Source organism: Chinchilla lanigera, unplaced genomic scaffold, assembly GCF_000276665.1.
Source record: "Chinchilla lanigera isolate Chin_1 unplaced genomic scaffold, ChiLan1.0 scaffold00046, whole genome shotgun sequence".
In the NCBI taxonomy this organism is placed as follows: Eukaryota; Metazoa; Chordata; class Mammalia; order Rodentia; family Chinchillidae; genus Chinchilla; species Chinchilla lanigera.
In genome coordinates, this window is record NW_004955447.1 from 1691263 (window position 1) to 1715372 (window position 24110).

A 24110-nucleotide genomic window follows, 5' to 3' on the forward strand; every position below is an offset into this window, starting at 1 on the left:
ACCTATCTAATTGCTATTCTGTGTTTTATCTGGGCTATAAATGTTCTACAGTCAAACAATTCTAATTTATAATTAGATATATGTGTGTCTTGGTTACTTTTCTCTCATTGCTGGGACAAAATACCTGATGCCCAAAATTAAGGAAGGAAAGGTTTATTTCGCTTACAGTTTGTGGAGGTTTCAGTCCATACTTGGCAAGTTACAAGGCAGAGTGGCACACGGCAGAGGGCTACAGTTCATGGTGGCAGAACACAGCAAAGCAACAAGCACACACAAGGGAGGAAATGGCCAGAAGCACCCTCTTTCTCTCCCTCATATATGCAAACTATCCACCCCAGGGCAGGTGTAGCTCTCACACCCATAATCAATCAAACTCTAAAAGCCTGCCCCATAACTGCATGAGGCTTTGAGGGGGACACCCAGACACAAACCATAACAATATGTATATATACATACTTGCTGAAATTAAATAGAAGCCGCTCAAAAACTAAGACAGGTCCTGTGCTGCTCAAAATAGTGAGTGGTTGACCAGCAAAAAGGCAAAAGACAGCTCCAGAGACAGCAGTGCCCAGGAAGCTCTCCAACACGCCCTAAAAGAAAGAAAAATGGCTGTTAAACAAAACATCTTTTACTTCCCATGTGCGATGGCCTTGCTGGAGTATATTATGATGAGGTCCCCAGCAGACACGTCCAGAGTGAGGAACAGTAAGAGTGCTCCACCACTTCTATGAATTTAAAATTAGTGTGTCTTCTCCATCCCACAGGTGGGACTATTTTATGAACTCTAACAACTGTAACAGTTGGTAAGTAGAAGGCAAAAGATAGCTTTGATACTTAGTAAGAATTAACTCTGCCATAAAGAAGGATAAATTCGAGTCATCTGTAGAAAAATGGATGCACCTCAAGACCATAACGTTAAGTGGAATAAATCAGACACAAAAGTTTCAATATTGCATGCTTTCTCTCACGTCAGAAACCCAAATTATAAACAAAGAGCAAATAAAAGATAACAGGAAGTAGGGAGATACAGCTTTCTCAAAAGGGAAGGGAATCGAGAGATGGGGGCTGAACGGGGGTGAATAAAAGAATTAAGATGTATTATGTCCATGTGCCAACTCCCCACAGGAATGTGATCATTATGTAATGAAAGATGGACTAATAAAAATAAAAACTGAAAAAATTAATTGTGGGTAATTTCAATAAAAAGCCACACTGTATAATCCCACCAAATGGGTGGAACTGGCCTCGTGCTTGTTTCACTTACTTTTCTCTCATTGCTGAGACAAAATACCTGATGCTCAAATTTAGGGAAGGAAAGGTTTATTTAGCTCACAGTTAGTGGAGGTCTCAGTCCATATTCAGCTGGCTCCAAGGCAGAGTGGCACATGGCACAGGGCAAAAGTTCATGGCAGCAGAAGACAGCAAAAGCAACAAGAGCAAAAAGGGAGGAGTGGCAGAGAGCAAGGCTCTTTCCCTCCCTTATACTGTATGCAGACTACCTGCCCCAGGGCAGGTGTAGCACTCACACCCATAATCCCAGCACTGGATCATGGATCAATCAAAAATCTAGAAACCCGCCCCATGACTGCACGCGGATTGGGGGGACGTGCAGACGCAAACCATAACAGTGCTTTAGGTGCACTTTTCTCTCATGGTTACCTTCAGTGTTTGTTTCATCCCAATTTCACACTGTACATAGTGGATGCTTAAGTAACTATATTTTACATAAAAGCTATTGCACAATGGAAAGGGTAGGAAAGTGGAGCTGGAAAATGATTTACATTCCATCCTGCAATTTCTATGGCATCAATTTTTAAAAAAACTCATTGTATACATATTGTTTGATGTACACATACAAAAGCTTTAATTAACTCATTTGTAAAGGAAATAAATGTACAGATATGAACAGCTAAGCCTTTATGAACACAACTCATTGCAGTTATATCTCTGGAAGTAAATCTGTCATTTCCTTTTACACAACAAAACAAAGAAACACATCATGAAGAATCACTGCTTTACAAACTGACCCAAACTTTTTTTTTTCCTTTTTGCTTTTTGTACTGGGAGATTGAATCCAGGGCCTTGTGCATGTTAGGCAGGTACTCTCATGTGGAGCTACAACTCCAGCCCTTTTCTTTTTGTTAGTTTTTATTTTGAGACAGCTTCACTAAGTTGCTGAGGCTAGCCTTGAACTAGAAATCCTCCAGCATTAGCCTCTCCAATAGCTGTGAATAAGAGGATGCATCTCTGCACCAGACTTGACACAACCTTTCATAAACATATCATTCAGTACTAACACTTTTGATGATAGCAAACTAGTTTCCTATATTTTTCATTGTTTCAAACGTGAGCTAGTATAGCACTTGTATTTGTAAAATAATCTTTATGTAACTTAATATTTTCTCAAGGGATAGTTTTTAAATGTAGAGATGACAGAGACATTTATATATTTACATTATTGTACCCTTGAAATCTATAGAATTTATTCACTCATCTATGAACAGTAAAATTTGTAAAGTCAAGTATCTTTCAAATAAATCAATAAATTTTATAGATTTCAAAGGCACAAAAATATAAATACATAAATAATATATATATATATTAATTTACTCAATGGAGCAAAATTATGTGATCTTTGTAATTCCATGATATATTAAATATTGAAGGGAGATCTCCCTCTTCAATTGAACAATAAAACAGCTATTCTTAAAAATAGGGTTTACATTATACAAAACTACCTCATAGTCTACCCCCCCACAGACACTAGGACAGACTAGACTTCTGGGAAACTGAGGTCCCCTCAGTCATTGTCTTGGTTCTTAAACCCCAAAAATAGCCTGTTCAGCTGCTGGCCTCACTAAGCTGCCTCTTTCCACTGTCCAAAAACTTCTCCACCAATTTTTCTTCCACTTATCATTTTTAGAGAACATTTAATGCATACAAAGCAATTACGAAGAAATTGGTTTTAATGATGAACATACAGAACTTACATTAGCTTCCATCTGTGTTCAAAAAGCATCCTTTGAGACCCTGTTGCAATGACTACTCAAAACATTTTTATACTGCCTCAGAGCTATGCACGTTCTCCTGAGTGACACTGGCAGTAGCAAATCCTCTTAAGATTAGAGTTTGCTTCAGAAAGCAGGTGACACCCTTCAGAGTAGCACCAGATAATAATGAAGCTGGGGTGGGAGGGGCGGGCACAAAAGCTGACATAGAGAAAGACCAGCTTCTCACATGGGGAGAAGCCCACTGTGACACAGTCCAGGCAGCTCCTGTCCACGGCGAAGTCCAGGCGTGAACTCTTCCAGGAGGGTCTGATAAGGGCTTCACTTATGTAGATGTAAGTCCTGAAGCATGACTGAGGGGGTCAGCTCCTGATGCATAGCCATTCTGGTACATTCCTTTGTAGAGGAACCGAACCAATGCATTTGTTTGCCCTGAAAAGTCTCTCTTTGTTACCCCCAAATAGCTTTTGTCCTGATTTCCCACGTTTGGGTGCTGAGGTTCAGGGGGATTAGACAATATGAATTTTCAACACAGCACATACACCTTTCCAACCACACCTCCTCCTTGGCAAGGATAAAGGTGTGTCTTCAGCTCCAAATTTTAGTCATATAGTTTTTTATGTCCTATGCGTCGGCAGCAAGCTTTTCATATCTTTAAAATTTATCTCTTTTTTTTTACAGTCTACATGAAGGGTTAAACACTTGAAAGCTCCATGAGGCAGGAAAAGCCACACTCTAGGTGCACATGCTTGGCAAAAATAACTGCATGATCCTTTATCAGATTCAGAGCAATGCTCATTCCTCGTCATTACTGCAAGACTGAAACATAGCTCAGACTGGACATAGGGAAGAAAGGACAAATAGGAGATGTAGGGTTCTCAACCTGACATAGCTATTAATCACTATGGGGGCAAGAAAAGGCTCTTCCAGCAGCTTCCGTATTTTTCTCCTCTCGTCATGCTGTCTGTCACCACCACTCCAGGCGCTCCACAGGGACTCAGGAAATGCTTGAGGACCTGGAGAAGCCACCCCCAAGCAGCTTCCTAGATCCAGTTAGCAAAGGTCAACAACCATGCTGCTCATTCAGTAATGACAGCAAATGTTTTTTTCCAGAAAATGGCTTTGATTTATGGAAGTCCTGTGACATTGGAAGGCTGATTATTTTTATTTCAGTACTTGATCCTTTGGTAAATGCTACGGCTCCCATTCTGTGACTGATAATTTTGAAACAGGGACAGGTGATTTATTATACACACTGCACACTGCTGAAACTTAGAGATGCTTCCAGCATCCCTAAGAGCTACTTTCACATTCTGACATGCTCCTCTTGACACTATAGAAATTTTTAAAATAATCTCATGTAATGAGTAACTGTAACTAGGGTTGAAAGCAAATTACAAGGTGAACTATCAGAAAGCGCTTTTCTGATTTACTATATTCAATGTTTGCTGACACATTTTTAAAAAGGAAAACACTGTTATCTGTCTTTCAGTAGGTGCAGTCATCAGGCATGCAGACACATCTGTATCTCACTGAGGAAGGAACTCACTAGCAATTTCTGAGAATGCAGCTGGCCGACCTCTGAGGTGTGGCAGGTCCGGAACCACCAACTAATCAAGATTAGTTCTTGAAAGGAGGGAACGCCATCTTGGTTTCCTCCATCTTATTCAAACACAGGACGCCAACTGTGGATTGGCAGAAGTAGCAAACAACTGGCTGCCAGAAAATGCAAAACCTAGACTGATCAGCCCCCTGGTGATCTTAGGAGTGTCTCTTCACCTCTGTTCATTTTAGTTTCTTCATGCAAGATTTACAAAATTAGGTGACACAGGTGAGCAATAATGTTCCGGTGGGACAACCCCAAACTGACATTTAGACCAGGTCATTTCCTCCCTCAGACACTGAACTACTTTATCCCTTTATGCCTGAGGAGGTTAGTATACAAGTTAGATCAGACCATGCACAGAAGTGCTCAGCATGGCCTCTGATGGATGAAACCTTTCGGGAAAAAATAATCACATACACAATGTACTCATTTAGGCAGAAGAGGAAGAGGTGGGCGAGGTGGTCTCCAAGACTGCTCCTAGGCAGGTCAGCACAAAGGGTGTGTCCTGGAGTCATGGATAGCAGAGTTAAAATTTTAGCTCCACCAGTTACCTCTCCAAATCCTAATTCTCTCTTCTGTGAAATCAGTGGATACCTCAGAAGATATTTAGACTAAATGAAATAAGAACATATAAAGATGTCAGAACAAAGTGTCATATAAAGCAGAGATGCAGCATAATGTTTGTTTCCTTTCCCTTTCTGTCTCCCATCCCTTCTGCCCAGCCTGTTTCTATTATTTTTCTTTCCTTCAAGAGAGGAAAGAGACGGAAAGTAAGTCAAAAGGAGTGACATATACAAAAAGATGAAGGTTAGTTCTTGAAAGGAGGGAACGCTCTTTGTGCTCACCTGTGTTTCCCAGAGCAAATTCTAAATCAATACAAGCCGGGGTGGGAACAGGTGGCCCACTACTGCCACAAGAGTTACTGCTTTCATGAGAGCCAGCCTGAACACGTAGTAGTCTTCTCTTACAGCAGTGAAGTCAAAATCCACATGTAAAACAACTCGTGAAGACTTTTCTTCTCATGAGAGCATGACACTAAACCAAAGATGGCCTCTGTTTTTCAATATAGCCAAGAAAATTAGGACAAGTCCCAAAATAGTAAAATGAAACATAAAAGAAATCAGACCATAAGAGCAAAGATTCCAAAAATATAAAATCGAATCATGATTTGTAATACCAACGTTTCATGGTTTGAGCTACTTATGGCCAAGACTTAAGGGCATCCATTTCCTATTATGGCTAAGGAAATGAAAACACATCAAGAGAATAAACATTAAAAATAAGAACCGCATGCTGTCAATTTCCACTTCGTTCCAATTTAGTGCCTCTATATAACGGTAAAGGATGTTTTCATTGTTTTGTGTCCTTTTTCTTAAGGACCTTAATATTTGGAGTAATAGGTACTATGCTGTTCAGGAAGACTGAGTGGCAATAATGGAAAAAAGTAAAGCCTGAGGAGAAGAGTGGTATGACTGCATAAGAAAACAAGAGATTTTCTATTTCTCTAACAATCTGCAACCCAGTAAAATTTGGAAGACAAAATATTTCAGTGGCATTAAATAACAAAGCATTTGCTGACATTACTTATAGTTCAGGCTTAAATTTTTTTTTTGTTTCTAAGCATAAAAAGAGAAATTTTAGCCCATATTTGCAGTGATTTATATGAACTGTGCCATATATGGAATAATAAAATTAAGTTTCTCTGGATGAGCCTTGGAATCTGAAGGTGAGCCAATGAAAATGAGCAGCTTGTGTCACTGGAAAGAAGCAGCTGAACCCGAAATATCTGCATGAGTTTTGGTGTTAGGTACCCAACATGATCAAATAGAGAGGTAGAAGAGAGATAGTAATAGTAAGTAAGTAGAGAAGAGATGCAAGTGTCTAAATCAAATTCAGGTCACCTGAGAATTACCTTGGACCCTTTTAAAAGTTCTGATTCCTTATCTCCACCTTGAAAGTTAAACCAGGATCTCTGAAGATGAGGCCTTGAGAAACGGAAGTTTTTCAAAGTTTCCCAGGTGATTCTCCTGTGGCCCAAATCTGAAACACCTCTATTCAAACAACACCTCTCTTCCGAATAGTATTAACCATCAGTTACACAGACCATTCACCCACACCAGGAAGGACTGAATACACAGCCCTCATTTTTTTTATTTCACCAGGGTAGCTGCAGCCTAGGAATCAGGGATTTCTGCCCTGGGGGATCAGTCACCAAGCCCTCCTGGCCATCTTGTCTACCCGATGTGTTCTGCTGTTAGAGGGAGGATCCTTGTTTACATTACCAGCAGGAACTGAAAAAAGGGGAAGACTTGAAAAGCACATTATCTCTCTGCTTGAAGAAAAATATGAGCCCTACACTTAGCAAAAGAGTAGACTTCTAGTCTAATAAGGATGAGAAAGACGTGAGGCCTTTACTTTTTGTTTGAAGAGCTGTGAACATGAATCTGAAACATCAAATACCAGTATAACTTTACACAAAAATCATTTCCAGATGGGTAAAAAATTTAAATGAAAACATAAAAGAACTAAAATATGTGGGTAAATATTTTTCTAATCTTGGGGTAGGGAAGGCCTCTTTAAACTTATTGTGGAAAAAAGAATAAAAATGAAGATTTTTGACTACACAAAACTTTAAATCTGTACAGCAAAAGAAACCATAAATAATGTTAGAAGTTCTATAGTAGCTCTAGAAAAATATATTTTGTAATATTTCTAAAAAAGAGAAAATATCCTTATTATACAAAGAGTTCTTATGAGTCAATTAGAAAAATACTAAATGTCTCAAAAGCAAACTATATCAAGCTTCCAAGCATAAAGAAGTATATAGTCAATGAAAATGTGGAAAGATAGTCACTCTTACTAAACATCAAAGGAAGTTAAATTGAATAAGAATGAGCCATCCTTTCTCAACCCACAAGAATAACAAAAGTGAGAAGGATGAAATCTTCTTTTTGAAGGATTGTAGGAAATGCCAAAGTTATGAAACAACACGTCCATGACCTAATTCACAGAAAGCCCTATATCTATACTGGTCTATGTACACATGCATTGCAATATGAATGAAAAGATGCCATGAAAATGTTAATGATTATTTTTGACTGGTAGGTTTAGGGCAAAATTACTTTCTGTATAATTTTCTATATTGTTTCAATATTCTACAGTGTATAATTATACCTTATTTTAAAAAGAAAGCTGTCTTCAAAAATAACTAAAAGCCAAAAAAAAAAAAAAATGTTCCAGTTTAGCATCATTTGGGACTCCAACAAGGCCCAAATCTCCATCATTTTCTGATCACCAAAAAGGGGCGGGGTGGCAAAGGTCTTTCAAATGGAAAAAAAAGAACAGAAAACAAAACACAAATTACTTAACTTCAGTCAAGCAAGTTTAATTCAGAACATCGAAAGCACATGACTTGAAGTTCCTTTCTCAAAGAAGCATCATCCAGTAAACTTTAATGACAACTGAGCAAGGCAGAATCCTTTCTTTGTTACTAAATAGGCTTGTTTATTTTTGCCGACCAGAATAACCAAACATTAGCATTCCGACAGACTATCCCTACTTAACTTTCTCAAACTAGACTATGCTGCTTGCACAGATTAACATGTCACTTTGTATTTCCACTTCAAAAAGGAAATGCATTTTGGTGCCTAAGTGGAACACTTAGGTAAAGTGAAATTATTGCACATTCTCAATACAGTAAAATATTTATTGATTTGCTTCAATTTTACTGTTGTAAGTTGTAAAGTCTTTGTAAAGACGTATTTATGGTATTGAGAAATATTATATGTACATAAGAAATGATGCATTTCTAACTCAAGCACATTGATTAAAATTCTCAGCACAGCAGTATGTTAAAATAAAGCCTCAAATTTGGAGATGCCAGCTATAAATGTTCCTTATAATGAGACAAGTTCCCTTAAAATGAGTTCTGTTGGACTCCACAAATATCACAAAATTCACAAAATTCTAAAATCTTACTGCATCCTTTTGCTGAAAGGTTTGTGAAAATAGGATTATATTTACTCTTAGAAAAAATCAAAATTACTTTCTCCACTCAATCTTCACTCTAGACTGTGTCTAGTCATTCACAATCAAATACAGATTTAAATTAAAATGCCTTGCTATACTCTAAAAAGCTAAGGAGCACAATTTAGAAATAATATGACCTGCCACAGAGCATCTAAAGTTATTCCTGATGCCAGTATCAGTCCCAGGGACTCATCAATCCATAAACAGGTGCTGATTTAGTTTGATTCAAGGTTCTGTTTAAATAGTATTTTGAATGAAAATAAATCCTGGTGGTATATATTCATGTACTGACATTTAACAATTTAATTAGAAACATCTAAATGAATGGAGTAGTTCCCCTGTCTGGCAACCAAGAGTATAAACACACTGTCATGAGCTGCTGCACAAGGTTAGAGTCTAGCTGTAAAAGAGTCGTGATACTGGACCCAGGAGCTGCAAAGCTTTTGTTACCTGGCCACGGCAAGATGAGAGCCACGTTAGTACTGCTCGCTGGAAAGGATAAGGATGTGTGCTATTCTCGGACTTCAGAAGACCTATGCTCTAGATCTCTACTGCTCAGCTCTAAGAAGAGGGAGTAGACCCAAGCTGGGGTTTTATCTTAGTTGAACAAAGGCTGACTCTTGTCAAAGTGGTTCATCACTCCCACAAGCCCAAACATAACTATAATTATTCATGCTTAGCCAGAAATTTATGAATACCTCCCCAGTAAGCCCAGCAATCCTCCCCGAGCTACCTGATGGGCAAAATGCACGTGCCAAAGTTGGGGGATTCATGCGGACACGTATGGTGGCATCACAGTTTAATTATACTTACAGCCATCAAAGCCTTAACTATTTTATCTCGCACACAGTTTCTATATAGTTCCCAGGATCACCTGCTTCTAATGATGTACATTTCATTAGCCACAAGGACTGAAATAAATGCTTAAATATAAATTCCTGCCTTCAAGCAGGCAAGACCTCCTGAACAGAAGCTGGCAGAAGAGCTTACTTAGACAACAGTCGTGCCGTGACTCATCTGTGTTTGCACAACATGTTTCCACCAGCAGTCATGTCTATTTGTAGCCTGACAATAAGGCCGTGTGAACCGTCTCTTAGCTGTCTGCCTGCAAAGCAAGGGCACTCTTCTCAGTTGACTCACTGAGCTGCTTGCGCTGTGCAGATAACCCACTGCCTCATTTAGGAAGACATGTGATGCAGCTGAAGACTCTTCAAGCTTTGCCAATGCTTTCTGCTTAGCCTTGGGTCTAGTGTATAGAAAGCTAAATGAAGGAGGGCACCTCACCCCCTAAATACACCACTAGTGGTGTGAATACACCCACTGCTATCTTGGGAGGAGGGATGGCTGGGAAAAGATCACTTTCATCTGAAGCTACAGGAACCATCACAATAGGATTCTTACCTACTTTGCCCCCCTATCTGTGTACCCCAACACTTAAAACAATGCCTACAACATAGAAGACACTCCATAAATATTTGCAAAGGAATGAATTAAGGTCTCTCTTGCTGAGACCTGTGAAATGACTTAGGCCTTAGCACAAACTGCTCTGTTGTCCTGAAATAAAGTCCAAAAAACCACAACTGCCATGGACCAAAAATGTTGTAAAGTGCATGTCTTTTTGGTCATAAGATACTCCTCAACAAATTACCCCACCTAGTAAAACCAGTTGTTGAATTTCTGTTCTACAAAACGTGTTAGCAGTCATTCTGTTTTTATCCTTAAACATGTTTACAATCATTCTTTTTTTATCCTTCTTTTCCAGTGTTTCTGCCACCCACTGTGACTGCTAGAAGAGCAGAATCACAGTCATGGCAGAGGACATAACCAAGGTAGTTCTTAATGGGAACTTCTGAAGGCTTTTGAAGTGGAAAAGAGCGAATGTTCTTCAATATTTCCATTCACAAAAACCTTCAAAACAACATGTTCATAGCTTTAACAAAATTATCAATGGCAGTCACAAAGTCTATTCATTAAAATAAGTCATGTTTGGAAAATATTATAGTTTTGCATCACTTTGAGTTATCAACTCCCAAAATTGATATCCAGAAAATGTCTATTTAGTGCACTACTTAATGTCCTGATGCACCAAACCATTTATGTTTCTTCTGAAACCTTCAGAACCAGAAAATAGCTAATCCCACTGGCCCAGCCATTACCCGGTCAGGTATCAGAGCGAGCAGCAGCACACTGCCTGCACGTTACACAGCAAAGCCTTTCCCTAGGCACTTGGTCAGACAGGAATGGACTCCCATAGGACAGAGCGGAACACATTTCAACCAGATCTCAACCCACTTCTCCCTGTCTCAGAGGCATTCCAAAGCTCAGTCTCAGGAGGCTGCAAGCATACCAATTCAGCTCAAGAGAGAATAAGCTCACGCACATGGAAGTGTCACAATATCCTCATCTCAATGAGAATATCCCTGAAAAAATATTAAAAATCATCTCCACAAGAAGGTATCTGTACGTTTCAATAGACCAAAGACAGTTTTGTTCCTACCGTTCTCTCAAAATCACAGATTTCATTTACTTTCCTAACAAGTGGCTGCCTGTACTACCTCCGGCACGCTGGCCTTGGTGCACTGCTTGTTTTCTTGAATGATTTTTGACAGTGATCATTATGTGGTCATCCTGATGAGGAAGAGATGCCCAACGTGGCTTCTGAGCTTCTAAAACTCCCACTGTTGAGCTCACAGGACAAGTCATCCATTCCCATCTTATGGATGAGCAAAAAGGGAGCAGGGCGGGAGACAGGGAGATGGTCTCTGTGCACTTCATAACTGCCCCCACACTGCAAGGAAGCCCACGCCAGACAAATGGAAAGCTTGTGCAGGGTGCCAGATGCCAACTGTCCGGGCATCCCACCCAGCGGCACGCGGGTAAGCAAACCCCACTGGGTGACATCAACCCCTGAGGCTCTTGACTTCGAAGCGTGTGAAGAACCAAAGAAAAACGCATTTAGCTGAGCCTGTAAGCCAGGTAAAGCACGAAAGATGACAAAAAGTGATGCTCTCCAGCCTCTATGTTGGAGGATAATAGGTTATGCAGCAAAACTAACAGACAAGGCATTTTAAACTAAAATGCAGTAATTGCTTAAAGTAACTTCTCCCTTTATGCTGGGGGCAGCAAGAGTGTATAGATAGCCCCCATCTTTTTATATTCAGGAAGAAACCTAGAACATAAGTGAGAAGAAAGGAGAAATGAAAGAAAAGTAATTTTTCAAATTAATTCCATTTTAAAAAGTTGGCTGGAGCCTTTACAAACATCACATTGATTAAACACTAATAAACAGTCAAGTGGAGGAGATTATCTGAAAAGCTTAAACTGAGCTCTTTTCCTTAGTGTCTCAGCTTCATTCACTCTTCTGCATGCAGTCCCTAGCACAATGTCTATTTTTCAAAGACTAATTTAATGTAGTTTTGCACATATTGTTCTGATTTATTAGAATTTAAGACATCTTTTCTTTCTCTAAAACTGTCGCTATTACCAATGCAAAAGGAAGGCAAACACTACCTTCAAAGTAATCAACAAACTGTGGTTACAATTAATGGTTCCAAATTAGCCGTGACAGAATCTTTACAGCTTAATAGGAGACAGGTCCAAATAGAGAAGAAACAACTTGTGGCTTATATTCATTATGAAGAATTCTACTGGGAGCAAATTACTGTATCATTTGATGACTCTATTTACTCATATAAAAACGAAGGTGAAGAGTAAGGAATCACGTCTGTATTCCGAGTCATTTTCAAGCTCCACAGAACATGTGCTGTACTTTCAGGGCAGCAAAAGATCTAAACTTTGTGCACTGAACAAAAGTAAAGCAGCTGATACGCTTTGCCCAAATAGAATTGTGAATCCTCATTTCCTCCCCTTCTCTTCTCCACTTGTGACTCCAGCCAGATTTCATCGAGCTATTTCTGTAATTACTAACATGCTGGAAACAGCACCAAGCCAGAAGCGAAGTAAAATGCAGCCTCCACCGAAAGGAAGAAAATCACGCTGAGTAACCGAAAGGCCATCTGTTTCCAACAGAGCTGCAGGGGTAAGGCCAACAATCTGGGCTGTACTATTTGCGTCCTCCCGAAACGAGACCCACCTGCATGTTGTCAGTGGCATCCCCGAGCAGCCCTCCAAACGTGATGGCGTTAGTTACAGTTGCCAGATAGATGAAGAGAATCGCTGAAAGAGCTTGAATATTTAAAGCATCATAAAAATCACTGGCAAAAAACGGTGCTTTCCTCTTTATGTCCTTAATTAATCCACCACAGAACCTGGACAGGGACAGAGCAAACACACATGTGAGCAAATACAAAATAAACGACAATCAAATCTACCCAAAAAAATCTACTAAGAGATAATTCACCAAACCACAAATAATTTGTACTTACAACACTTACACAAGGACAAGGTACAATTTAACCACTTAAGATGAGACCAGAAAACTGCACAGGTATGAATTTTCTTCCATCTCTCTTTGTCAATTACCAAACAGATGCCATATTCCCCAACGGTCATCTAGCTGGTCTTCGGATGAGAGATAACTATGCAGATAAACTGAAATTTTTCATTCCCTAGAACACGGCTCCATGCGTGAGCAGATCATCTGAGCTATACATGACCCTTCCCAGCCCGACCTACCCGTCCACCCACCCGTCCTGTAAGTGCTCACTGAGCGCCTCTGATCGGCGCACACCACACCACCATTCTGGGTACTGGGGTGCAACAGTGAACACACTGACCAAGAGCTCTGCACACATGGAGCTTGCTTTTGGGGGACGCAGGAAAGAGAACAGACAAATCTGTAAAACACATAGCACTAAAGTCAGGACAAAATTAAGTGGAGAGATGTTTGAAGTTTGAGATGTGGTGCCAGAACAGGCCCCTTAGAAGGCGACTTTGGGGTAAAGCCCTGCAGGAGCCAAGGGAGGCAGGCACGCAGGTACGCCATGGGAGGAGGGGCAGCTGAGCAGGCGAGCTGGCTGATGGAGCAGCCACTTCCCTCCCAAGCAAACCTCGCAGCTCAGCCTTCCCATGAATGCCACAGCTTCTGCCCAGAACGCCCCACGCTCCGACACGGTGGACATAAGCTTTCCTGTATCAGTACTTCAGAGTGTACTCCTACTTGGGGAGAATGTATTGTGAGACAGTGGACTATGGGACAATGGCACCAGCCTCACACATCCTGTTTTTAAACTTAACTTTTGATGGCATCGAGGGGTCCATTGAGGCACTGGCCCATGCCACCCGAGTCTGTCTAAGCGCACACCACGGTATGTGCAGAGACAAAATCACCTAAGAACGCAATCCCCAGACTACACCGCGACTGCTCAACAGAAACGGGGGGAGAGGTTTTGTGTTTTTCATTCTCTAATAGTAAAGAGAAGAAAACAATTTCTTCTTAGTATGGGAGAGAAATCCATGTGGTTCATTTAGAGAAGAAATAACTTCGTCTTTTTAGACTTAATTGCAGACTAAAATGACACACTTTTTTAAAATCTCACTGTTTTTTCAAAAAGTCGCATCTTCGGGTGTCCTATTGAAAACCGTACTTAACCCGAAGCGACACGGAGAACCTGGGAGCGGAGAATGAGGAAAGGAAAGAACTGCAGCTCCTGGGCCGCCTGGACTCCCGCTGCGGGCAGCGGGTTGGGGAGCAGAGCCGGACTGAGAGCCGCCCACGCTTCCCCAGCTCACTCACTGGGGAGTAAACGGACAGCGCTGAGGTGCAGGCCGCGAGGGACAGGCTACACGTCACCAGTGCGTCGGTCCGCCCAACACCCTCCGTCACCCTGCCCGCCACGCCACCCGCTGCCAGCCCACAGACACTCTGCGTCCAGGGTCCTCCCTGCCCCGCCTGCATGTGCTGCCCGTGCCCTTCAGCCCCTTCCACCGCCCTGTCGGCCTCCTCTCCCCACCCCACCTAGACGCAGTACCGCATTCCCACCGCGAGGCCCTAGTTCTGCCTTATTTTTTCTCATAAAATCATCACTTTTGATTCACAGCCATCCCCAGTGCCTATGGCCAATTGGTGCACTATAGACACCTGCTGCCGGGACAAATGAACGAAGCAACGAGTAAAATGAGGAAGGTAAACTCAGAAAGGTGAAAGGAAATTTAGATCCAAAGAAAACCTTCTCAGGAATGGCAAAAGGGTCCATCAGTTACCGTCCAGTCCGCTGCAGCTCCTCACAGTCTCCGTGGCCTCCTCCTCCGTGGCCGCCGTCGTGGGGCATGTCCCCATTCATCTGAACACTGTCCCCGCCTGAGTACATGTTCTTTCTGAGTGACACAACAGAGACCAATACATCAGTTTACTGTATTCACTTGCTTCCCGGTCGACTCAAGCACTGGCTAACAGGAAGGCACACTGAAGACCTTCTGGTAGACAAATTATTAGTTCTTCCTGATGCCCTAACAGTTCTTACCGTGTCATACTTTGGGCCAAGACCAAGAACTGGATGAAGAGACAAGCTGAATTAAGGGTACCAGAAGGAAATTTTCACCTGGACAATAAGAGATTGCCAGGAAATGGTTTCTCCTCAACTACCTCATCCAATTTCTCAACATCTTACATCTTTGCAGACTCATTTTGAATAAAGTGATTTTTCCACATGTACAGGGAGTCCCCAAAACACCCTCAAAAATATGTGTCATAACATGCAAACATCAGGATCTGAGCCCTCTAATTTGTAATCACTGAAGAAAATCAAAACATTAAACATTTATTTTACAGTGTCAAGGAAATGTGAAACCATGACCTACAAATGGTTCCCATGAAGCAATACATTCACAGGGCCCAAAAATATCAGCGCAGCAGTTTGACCTCGCTGTTCCTTCCCAGATACAAATGCAGTCCCAGGGGTGTCCTGGAACCTAAAGCTCCCAGCTTCTGAGCAGCTTTACCTCTTGTCAGACGATGGAAGACTCTTAGGAGGCTCTATCCTGATGGCTGGGTCCCATTCCCCTGGTGGAAGGACAATGACCTCATCTAGGAACTCATCAATCCCAGCAATCAGGTCATGCCGGTCTTTTGCTTTATAAGCAATGTCATGGAAAACCTACAGAAAAGCAAGAGATGTGTTGGTCCAACAATGGAACTGTCAGCTTGCCTCACATCTCAGCAAGCTGAAAAGTGCAATCCATAATGCACTATTATTGTCATAGAATACTCTTATATTCTATATTGTTCAGCATGTTCCCAAACACTTATTTTTAATGTTTATTTTTTGGGATCCTGGAGATCAGAGCCTCATGCATGCTAGCCAATGTTTCACCACCGAGCTACCTACCTATTCTAAGCATTATGTTATGTATTCTTACAATGACCTCAAAGAATATAGGTGAAGATGGAGAAATAGCTACTTTAAATGGGGTTTGTTCCCTATCGATACTGCAAAATTATGTGCCTTTCAATACCACTCCCTTGTTACTTCTCCTGACAGAGTTGCTAAAGAGCAGATGAAAACAGTTTGGAGAAATACAATGAAGAGTCATTCCCTGACATAAAAACTACTGGGGCAAACAACTGCTGATAATTCAAGAAGGAAAAGTTCAAGCTGAGGATTAAGATCAGGTTAAGACTCAAATGCTGTGGTTCTCAAACACATAAATAACAAGCACTACTAAAAAACGAGAGAGAGAAATCTGAGTTATAACAGCAATACACAAAGCAAAAGAATCTACATATATGATCATTTCTCTAACTTTAGTAAGGTAAAAGCTAACCTAGCCAAGGCAGCAAACTCCACAGAAGGAATTTCCTTTTGTCAACCATTCATTCTTCTAACCAAGCTGATCATCTGAAAGTTCTTCATACATAAGCCAAATTACTTCATAAGTCAAACTATTTAGCTTCCAGAACAGATGCCCCCTGTTTAACACCTTACCTACTACTTGCAGGTTTCTACAAAATCTCTTCTAGAAAGGCATTTTTAAAAACTATCAATCAAATAACAATTTAATGGTTTGGTGACTATGGGGCTGGCACAGGCAATAAAGGTGACAGTCCATCCTGTGGGCAGACACTGCCAGCTCACATTCATTTTCTCTGCTATCCACTGCAGAGACTGGGGAGTGACACACTCACTTTCCCAGCCAGCCCTGTAGATAAAGACTGACAGTTACAGCCAATGCAATAGAAGAGAAAGGCTGTTCGGGAAAACCTTAGAATACCTGGTTTCAAAAAAAAAAAAAAAAAAAAAAAAAAAAGAGGCTGTACTCACATTACCCCATCCTTTTTTCCTACATTGAATGGAGATGAAATGATGACCTGATTGTACACATTTCACAATACTGATGGGATGAAATGCCAGACCATCTTAAGAAGAGCCTTAACTCTCAGCTGATCTCTAAGCAGTTAAGTTAAATGAACCTCAGCCACTATCTACCTCCTGACTTTCTGTTATATGAGAACACTAAACCCCAGGCTGTTTAAGCTACTATAAACTTATAAGTTGCAGCCTAAAGCATTCCTCGTTAACACGTCTTTAGAGGAAGACTTTTAAAAAGAAGGAAACTATAAACATGCAAAAAATAAATAAATGAATTTACTACACCCAGGGGAAAAAGTGTTTCTGAAGGGAAAAATAACAACATAACTATACTACAAAGCTCTCAAACCCAGAAAAAAGCACCACCTGCATTATCACCGCACAAAGCTCTTACCCAGAAAAGGGTCGGTTCTCTACCTAATGTGGGAAAACCAACAAATCAAGCAATGGCATAAAAGCAAAACATTTGGGAACATAGAAAGTTAGAAAGACACAGAAGCAGAAATTAATGATCCTATATCCTAGTAGTATTTCTCCTACCATGAAAATAGTTCAGAGTTTTATTAAACTTCAAATGCATATACAACATCCTTGCTGTCACAAGAGTGATAGAGCTCATAATTCCAAAGCACCAGACACTCTACAACAACTGTTGCTGAAGCAGTTTAGATATATATCACACCTTCCCACAAAGCAAGAAAATTATAAAAACACATACTCTCTAATACCTAGGAAAAATACACTACCCATTTATTTATGCATTATTATATAAAACGTGATTTCCAAAAGAATATACTAAACAGACATTTCAGTTCTAAGAATTAATATATTAAACATTTTAAGAAATAAAGTTAATACAATGACCTTTAACTTTTTAAAGAATATTTAAGATATACCAGGTTCAAGAACTGAAAATATGTGATGATCTGATCAAGACAAATGCACATCTCCTCAGACATATGTGTGTGCTATGAACATTCAAATTCCTCTTTCCTAGCTATTTGAAACATACAATTAATCTCCATCATACTTAGCCTACCATGCCTCAGACCACCACAAATTGTATGCAGGTACTGGAATATCAGACTGTAACCTGCAAACAGGTTATGTCAACTAAAAATATTTTAAGTTTTTAAAAGAATTAAAAATGTTTAGAAAAAGGAGAGAAAGATGGGGGATATCTCAATGATAGGACATTTGCCCTGATTTCAATGCTCAGTACCTCAAATAAAAAAGGAAAAGGAAAATACGTTTATTCGTTTTCTGCCAACCCTGAATTAAAAATCTACTGAAGACAAAATTCATGCATTACTTTTTGAAAAATCCATTTGATAGGCTGCATCAGCACGTTTCCACCAATGATTGTACCTCCCACCATACAAAGGCCTGCTGATGGCATGTTGTAAGGAATGAACAGTGCTGGTGTGTTTGTGGACACACTGACCCTCAGCAGGCGGAGGACAGTGACAGATTCCCCAGCTTCCCGTCCCTACCTCGTCAGACATCAAGGTCGCGATGGCTCTGCCAATCTCATGGTAGGACTTGGCTTTTCCCTTAGGACCCAAGAGAATGAACAAAAACCTAATGGAAAAAGAAAGAAGCAGACACTGTAACAACCTACTTCATCAAGTATAACATACATAGCACTGGACATTTTTACTTCCAGGTCGAGAAGTCATCTTTAAAACAAAGGTAATGTTCTTGGTGCTCTGAAAGATACTCTTTCACACAGATGCAAAACACAAATCATTGTTCAGTTTATTTGGAGGCAAAGGAGAACTTGACATGGAATTTGAGAAGCCTCTTCGTAAGCAGGAAAGTTTAGCTTTATGTACTGTATGAGCTGTCCCATTTTTCTGTTTTAAACTTTCTTCTTTCTCATTTCTGCTGACATTTGTAATCTCTGGAGCAAACCTGTTACGCACAATAACTAGCAACACTTAGTACTTCTCTGGATTTCGCTGATTTTCCTGTGACAACATGGGCAGTGAAAATGGTCCTCTCCATACTTGTGAGAAATTACTTCTATTCACAAGTGATTGGGAATCAGCAAATACCAATCTTCTACAAGTAAGCTACATGCTGGCAGCCAAAGCAAGGAAAGAGAAAGAGGAGAGAAATCCCCAATAAAACACCATTCACAGATGGTTATGATATTTTTGTGGATGTCCTCATTTTCCTTTCTAAACTTGTTTTCTTAATAATGCACAGAGCACCGTTCTGTAGTACACAGATCCTGAAACATGCAGCCCTGAGCTCGGTCCCGCTTCTCATGTTGGAAGAACCCTCTCCCTGGGCAAAGATGAGAAGTAGTGCCCCCTGGGGAGGAGGAAACCTGGTAAATAAACAAGTATGAAAAAACTCAACAGCGGGTGATCTGGATAAACCCCCGCCTGGATACTGATCACATCTTACTTAACAGCGAAATGAGGAGAACAATACAAATAATATTATAGGCCTGCTTTTTAAAGCCCGCTGAACATTTCATGTTCATCACCTTATTTCAATCTCCACACACGCCTCTGCAAAGAGGACTGTTCTACTACTGCTGTTTAATGGTGTGGAAACAGGCTGACGGATGAGCTTAATAAGTGACAGGTGCTGGGGGTCAGGAGGGCCTGGGTTCACTGCCTCGCACCAAAACCAAAACCAAAAGGAGAGTAAATGAAGAACTAAAGACAGTCAGGCTTTCTTACATCCTGTTCTTTTGACCACAAAATTCTGCCTAGTATCACCTGCCCAACCAATATACCAGGTCTGTGATTCAACAGAGAAAAACCTTCCCAAAGTAACTTCCACGGGTCACTCGGCAAGGTTATGATACCAGTGATGGCTTAGCACTTTACTTCGCCAGATTTTATTATTACTTACTTCTAAATCTTGCATTAAATTAAAAATGACTTACAACTAGTATTCTATAAAATGTTAGGGTCTATTTCAAAATACTGTATATTGAAAGTATAATCGCTTTTTTCTTATAAATTCAAAGAAGCTAGGAAAAGTAACCCAAAATTAAGAGAGCAAAAAAGGATCTGAAAGTTGGCATACTCAGATTTTACTTGAAAATAACCATAAAACCATTCATCATTTGTTTCTGTGGAAGCCAGTTGTGGAGTGGAACGGCACACACGTGCTGTCGAGAGTCAGCACAGCACGCGAGGGAACCGGCAAAAGGGTGAGTGTGAACGCCCATCTGAGAATGAAGACGTCAGTGTCAGAACTGCATCTTAGTTCTCCTAACACTAACGCTCAGTTCATACTAGAACTGTTCTTCCTTGGACACTGACCACTTGGTATCCAATCATGTATCACTGCACACAGCAGTATAAAGTGCTACTTTACAATAGTGAAGTGGATTTTTCTAAAGAGACTGATCTCTGGTTTGAGTGCACTCAACCACATTTAAGATGCAGTCACTAAAGCAAACTATAAATCCCATTAAAAATACTCATGGATGACTATATTTCCTGGTTCTATTTTACTGTCTGCAAATGGACAGCTGCCAAGAAAACAACAAGGACACTATTCTAAGCAAAGCGTGTACACGAGGGGCCAACAGAAAAACTATGTGACACCTGGATCCTTATTGTGCCTTTAAATAATGGATTTCTTTTGTTTCTCATTTTGTATTACTTCAGTGCATCGAAGGATTAACATCTCAGTAATGTACGATATCCAAAACTATTCCCAAACCACCCTTAGCTCTTCCTACCTCTCACTAACACCCTTATCATGATTCCAGCTTACGAGTCCACATTATGCAAACTATCAGTCAACACGCATTAATTACCAGGTTGATTATATGGCTCAACATTGAAAGACTGACTTGTTAGTTAAAAAAACTCTCAGTCACTAACAGTACCTAAACATGGGCAGAAGATGGATGATTTTCCCAGAATGACAGAGTCTGAGCCTTGAGTTAAATCCTGCAAGGTGAGGGCACTCATCTTCCATATAACATGTTGGTCGCCACTAAATAATAGCAAACGATGACTGGAAGCGATAGACCAATGGTGTCCATGACATATACTAGGCAGATAAACCCAACCTGAAAATTAAAGGCTCAGTAACCTAGTCATAAAGTTACTAATCCTCTTCCTGGGAAGTTTTTAAAAAGCTATTCCTTCCTTAATGAAAAATCACCAAATGCCAAATAGAAACAACATGGTGACATGTTGTTAAACCTTTCACATTTTTTGAGTCAGGGAACACTCAGCAAAACCACCCTCTCACAACAACAAATACAGGGAATCGGATCATCTACAAGTGGTAGGAAACATCTCTCAAGCTGGGAACCTCATCTGCAGAAGAGACCCTATGGATGCCCCTACTCTACAAAGCACTAAGGAAACAGGGTGCAACATCAGAGAACGCTGGGCACACAGAGCCACCTCTGCCTCCGACGGGGTCTCACCTTTCTCCCCTTGAGGAAGCAAAGCAGTTACAACTCCGTGATCAAAGCACAGCCTGGCAAAGGCAGCTTTTACCATGTACTGAAAACTCCTTTCATAACCAAAGCTGGTTTTTGTCAAGGGACAGATGTTATTTTTAACCAGAAGCTTTTTTCTTTATTAACAAATTAGAGTAAACATCACATTTGTGTAGCTGGAAGGGCAGAGACCATGTTGACAACTCAGAAAAAAAATAATTTATGTACTGAGTTCCTTTTATTCTCTCATAATGAAATAAGCCAGACTTTGAATTTTTAACAGTGCCTGGTTGTTTCAAGCATGTTCATGAGGCCCTTTCCTACTTTTGTGAGCTTTCTCAAATGACTAATTATGCCTGGAAAGGATGCCTCTAGCATTCTCCATAACAAAAAGTACCAGATGATGCGCTTCTGGAACCAATGGCCGCTGCTCACATTCACAAAATAATTACAGGCAGAAACAGCATAATATCCGAAATGGAGCCAGTCTTCCTAAACCACTCCATCTTTTCAGAGAGGATGTGTACCCCCCTTTCCTGGTACATCACAGCTATTTCTAGCATAAACTCAGCATGCACTAATCTCCCTTCTCTCAAAACAACAGTGAATCAAATAACCCATTTATTCATATTTAGCAGCTTTGGAAAATGTGGCTAAACTGCAGCTTCCACAGTGTATTCATGAGGACCACAAATCACCACAACCAACCACACTACATTTGGCTTACACCAGCTAGCAATTAGACTAGTGGGCAAGACAGAACTGAACTAGTAGGACCTCTATTCTCATCTTATTAATGGTGGGTTTTAAATGGTTCTTAAAAAAAGCACCAACTATTTTTCTTAGGCAAATAATTATTTGTAACACAATACATATTAACTTATCGTATGCTAAAAGGGTAAATATCTTGTTATTTTGAAGTAGTAAATAACCATTTGCCTTAGATATACAACTCAAGACCAAAAAATTATATAGTGATCTAGGATATTTAATATTCTTCATGGGAGAGCCTTAAAACATTTTCTTCTCATCCATTCTGAGTATCTCCCTAGGCTCTCCTTAAAATCTGGAGTCAGAAATCTGCAGCTTTTATTTCCAGCACCGATAGTCCATCTTCCCTTTGCCTCTATCTTTCAGCTATAAAGTGATAGCAGCAATATTTATCCCACATTTAGCTCATAAATACGAGTGAATGGTAGCCTACCAAGTTCTCAAACATCATAGGCCATAGTTTGTTTGCTTTCAAAAGAATGGCATGAAGGCCTTATCTAGACCAGCACTGACATCTACCCGCTCAGAGCTGACAGCCTTACAGGCTCACAAATGGATCAGCAACAGTAAACGGTGAAAGGCGTGAAGCTGCACATGGGATTTCTAGAATCATGCTTCTCAACAGGTGCCTGGTAGTCACGCTGTTTATTAGGAACACTGTCATAATAAGAATAATAGAGTATCTTTCCTCCACTTTTAAAAGGAAAGACAATCAGAGAAGATCAGGCTGTCAGGTGGTCTGCATGCAGTGCAACAGAGTAGAACAAACATTAAAACCCATCCTGGGGGCTGGGGATTTAGCTCAGCAGCAAAAGCGCCTGCCTGGCAAGCGCAAGGTCGTGAGTTTGGTTCCTGGTACCGGAGAAAAACCAAAAAATAAAAAAAATAAAATAAAACCCATCCTGGAAGGCAGACCCAGTCCTTGGCAGTGACTACCCCACTCCTTGCGGGATTTCCTTTATTAGATCTCACAGGATGCAGCCAGGGTAAATTGAATTACGACTAAAATAACTAATGTGACTCCCAATTCAGTGATTACAGCCTTCGCTGGTTTGCAGGACAGAAATGGATAAGACTATTTCCTGGGAAAATGTTAACATGCAAGGATATATTATTCAGATTATTGCTTTGAAATAGTTTTCTGATATTATTGAATTACACTCCCTTGAATTGCTCGGCTCTTTTTGTTAATTCAAATGATGCTGTATTTCATCCCTAAATTAAGACCATGCTGTAGGACTGAAGGAAAAGGAATGAGCCAAGCAGGAACAGATGACAAGAGGGACACAAAAATGTCCAAGATTTGATACTCAATGCATATGTATTCTTGTTAGACAAAAAAGCCTTTTAAAATACTTTTTTATTTGCAGTTTCTAAACAGAAATGGTCATAAAAATGAAAAGGCAAGGGCAATTTTCTTTAACACTCCTTGGCATGTTTTTTTCTTTCAAGCCCCAGCAAAGTTAGTCCAAAGAGACATAAATAAAGCCGCTGGGCCCTGAGCTGGCCTCCAGCCCTAGCCCTGCCTGAGTCAGCAGTTTGCCAGGTGATTGCTCAGATAGAACTGCAAGGGTCCGCTGGAATGTTTTCAAGTGAAAAGCTAGGTTACAGAAAACACAAATCACGATAATCCCATTAATTGAATAAGCTGTGATCATTTCCTTTCCACTGCTATTTGTCCAAAGATTGCCCTATACATTATTCCCATTTATAAGTGTCTAAGAAATTAAACAATGGCTAAAAAGTGCCTGTATGGTCATTAACAATGGCCTGAATTGAGAGGCGCAAAGGAAATTTTCTCCCTCCTGATTTTCCTTCTACCTTGGCTCAAAACAAAGCTTAAGCCTGCTGCCACTGTTGGTTAATCATGCTCTGAATATCTGAGCTCCCTGAGGAGGATTCACTGACCTTCCTGTTCACAGAAGGAAAACTAAAGGATGAGAGAGACAGCATCACCTTTCCTTGCCCTGGGACCTAAAGCACACCCACCCCCAAAGCTC

At 40.5% G+C, this 24110-nt stretch overlaps 1 protein-coding gene across 4 annotated transcripts in view; it reads right to left on the reverse strand.

Annotated features, from left to right (window-relative positions):
• Slc4a4 (solute carrier family 4 (sodium bicarbonate cotransporter), member 4) overlaps nt 1–24110 on the reverse strand; it is a 300806-nt gene that overhangs the window by 91277 nt on the left and 185419 nt on the right. For all 4 annotated transcript variants that reach the window (XM_013518567.1, XM_005392771.2, XM_005392772.2 and 1 more), the window contains exons 9-13: nt 18404–18491; nt 15544–15698; nt 14806–14919; nt 12737–12911; nt 457–590 (exon numbers count right to left, since the gene is read on the reverse strand). In XM_013518567.1, the coding sequence (XP_013374021.1) occupies nt 457–590; nt 12737–12911; nt 14806–14919; nt 15544–15698; nt 18404–18491 (666 nt within the window). The remainder of the gene's footprint in view (nt 1–456; nt 591–12736; nt 12912–14805; nt 14920–15543; nt 15699–18403; nt 18492–24110) is intronic.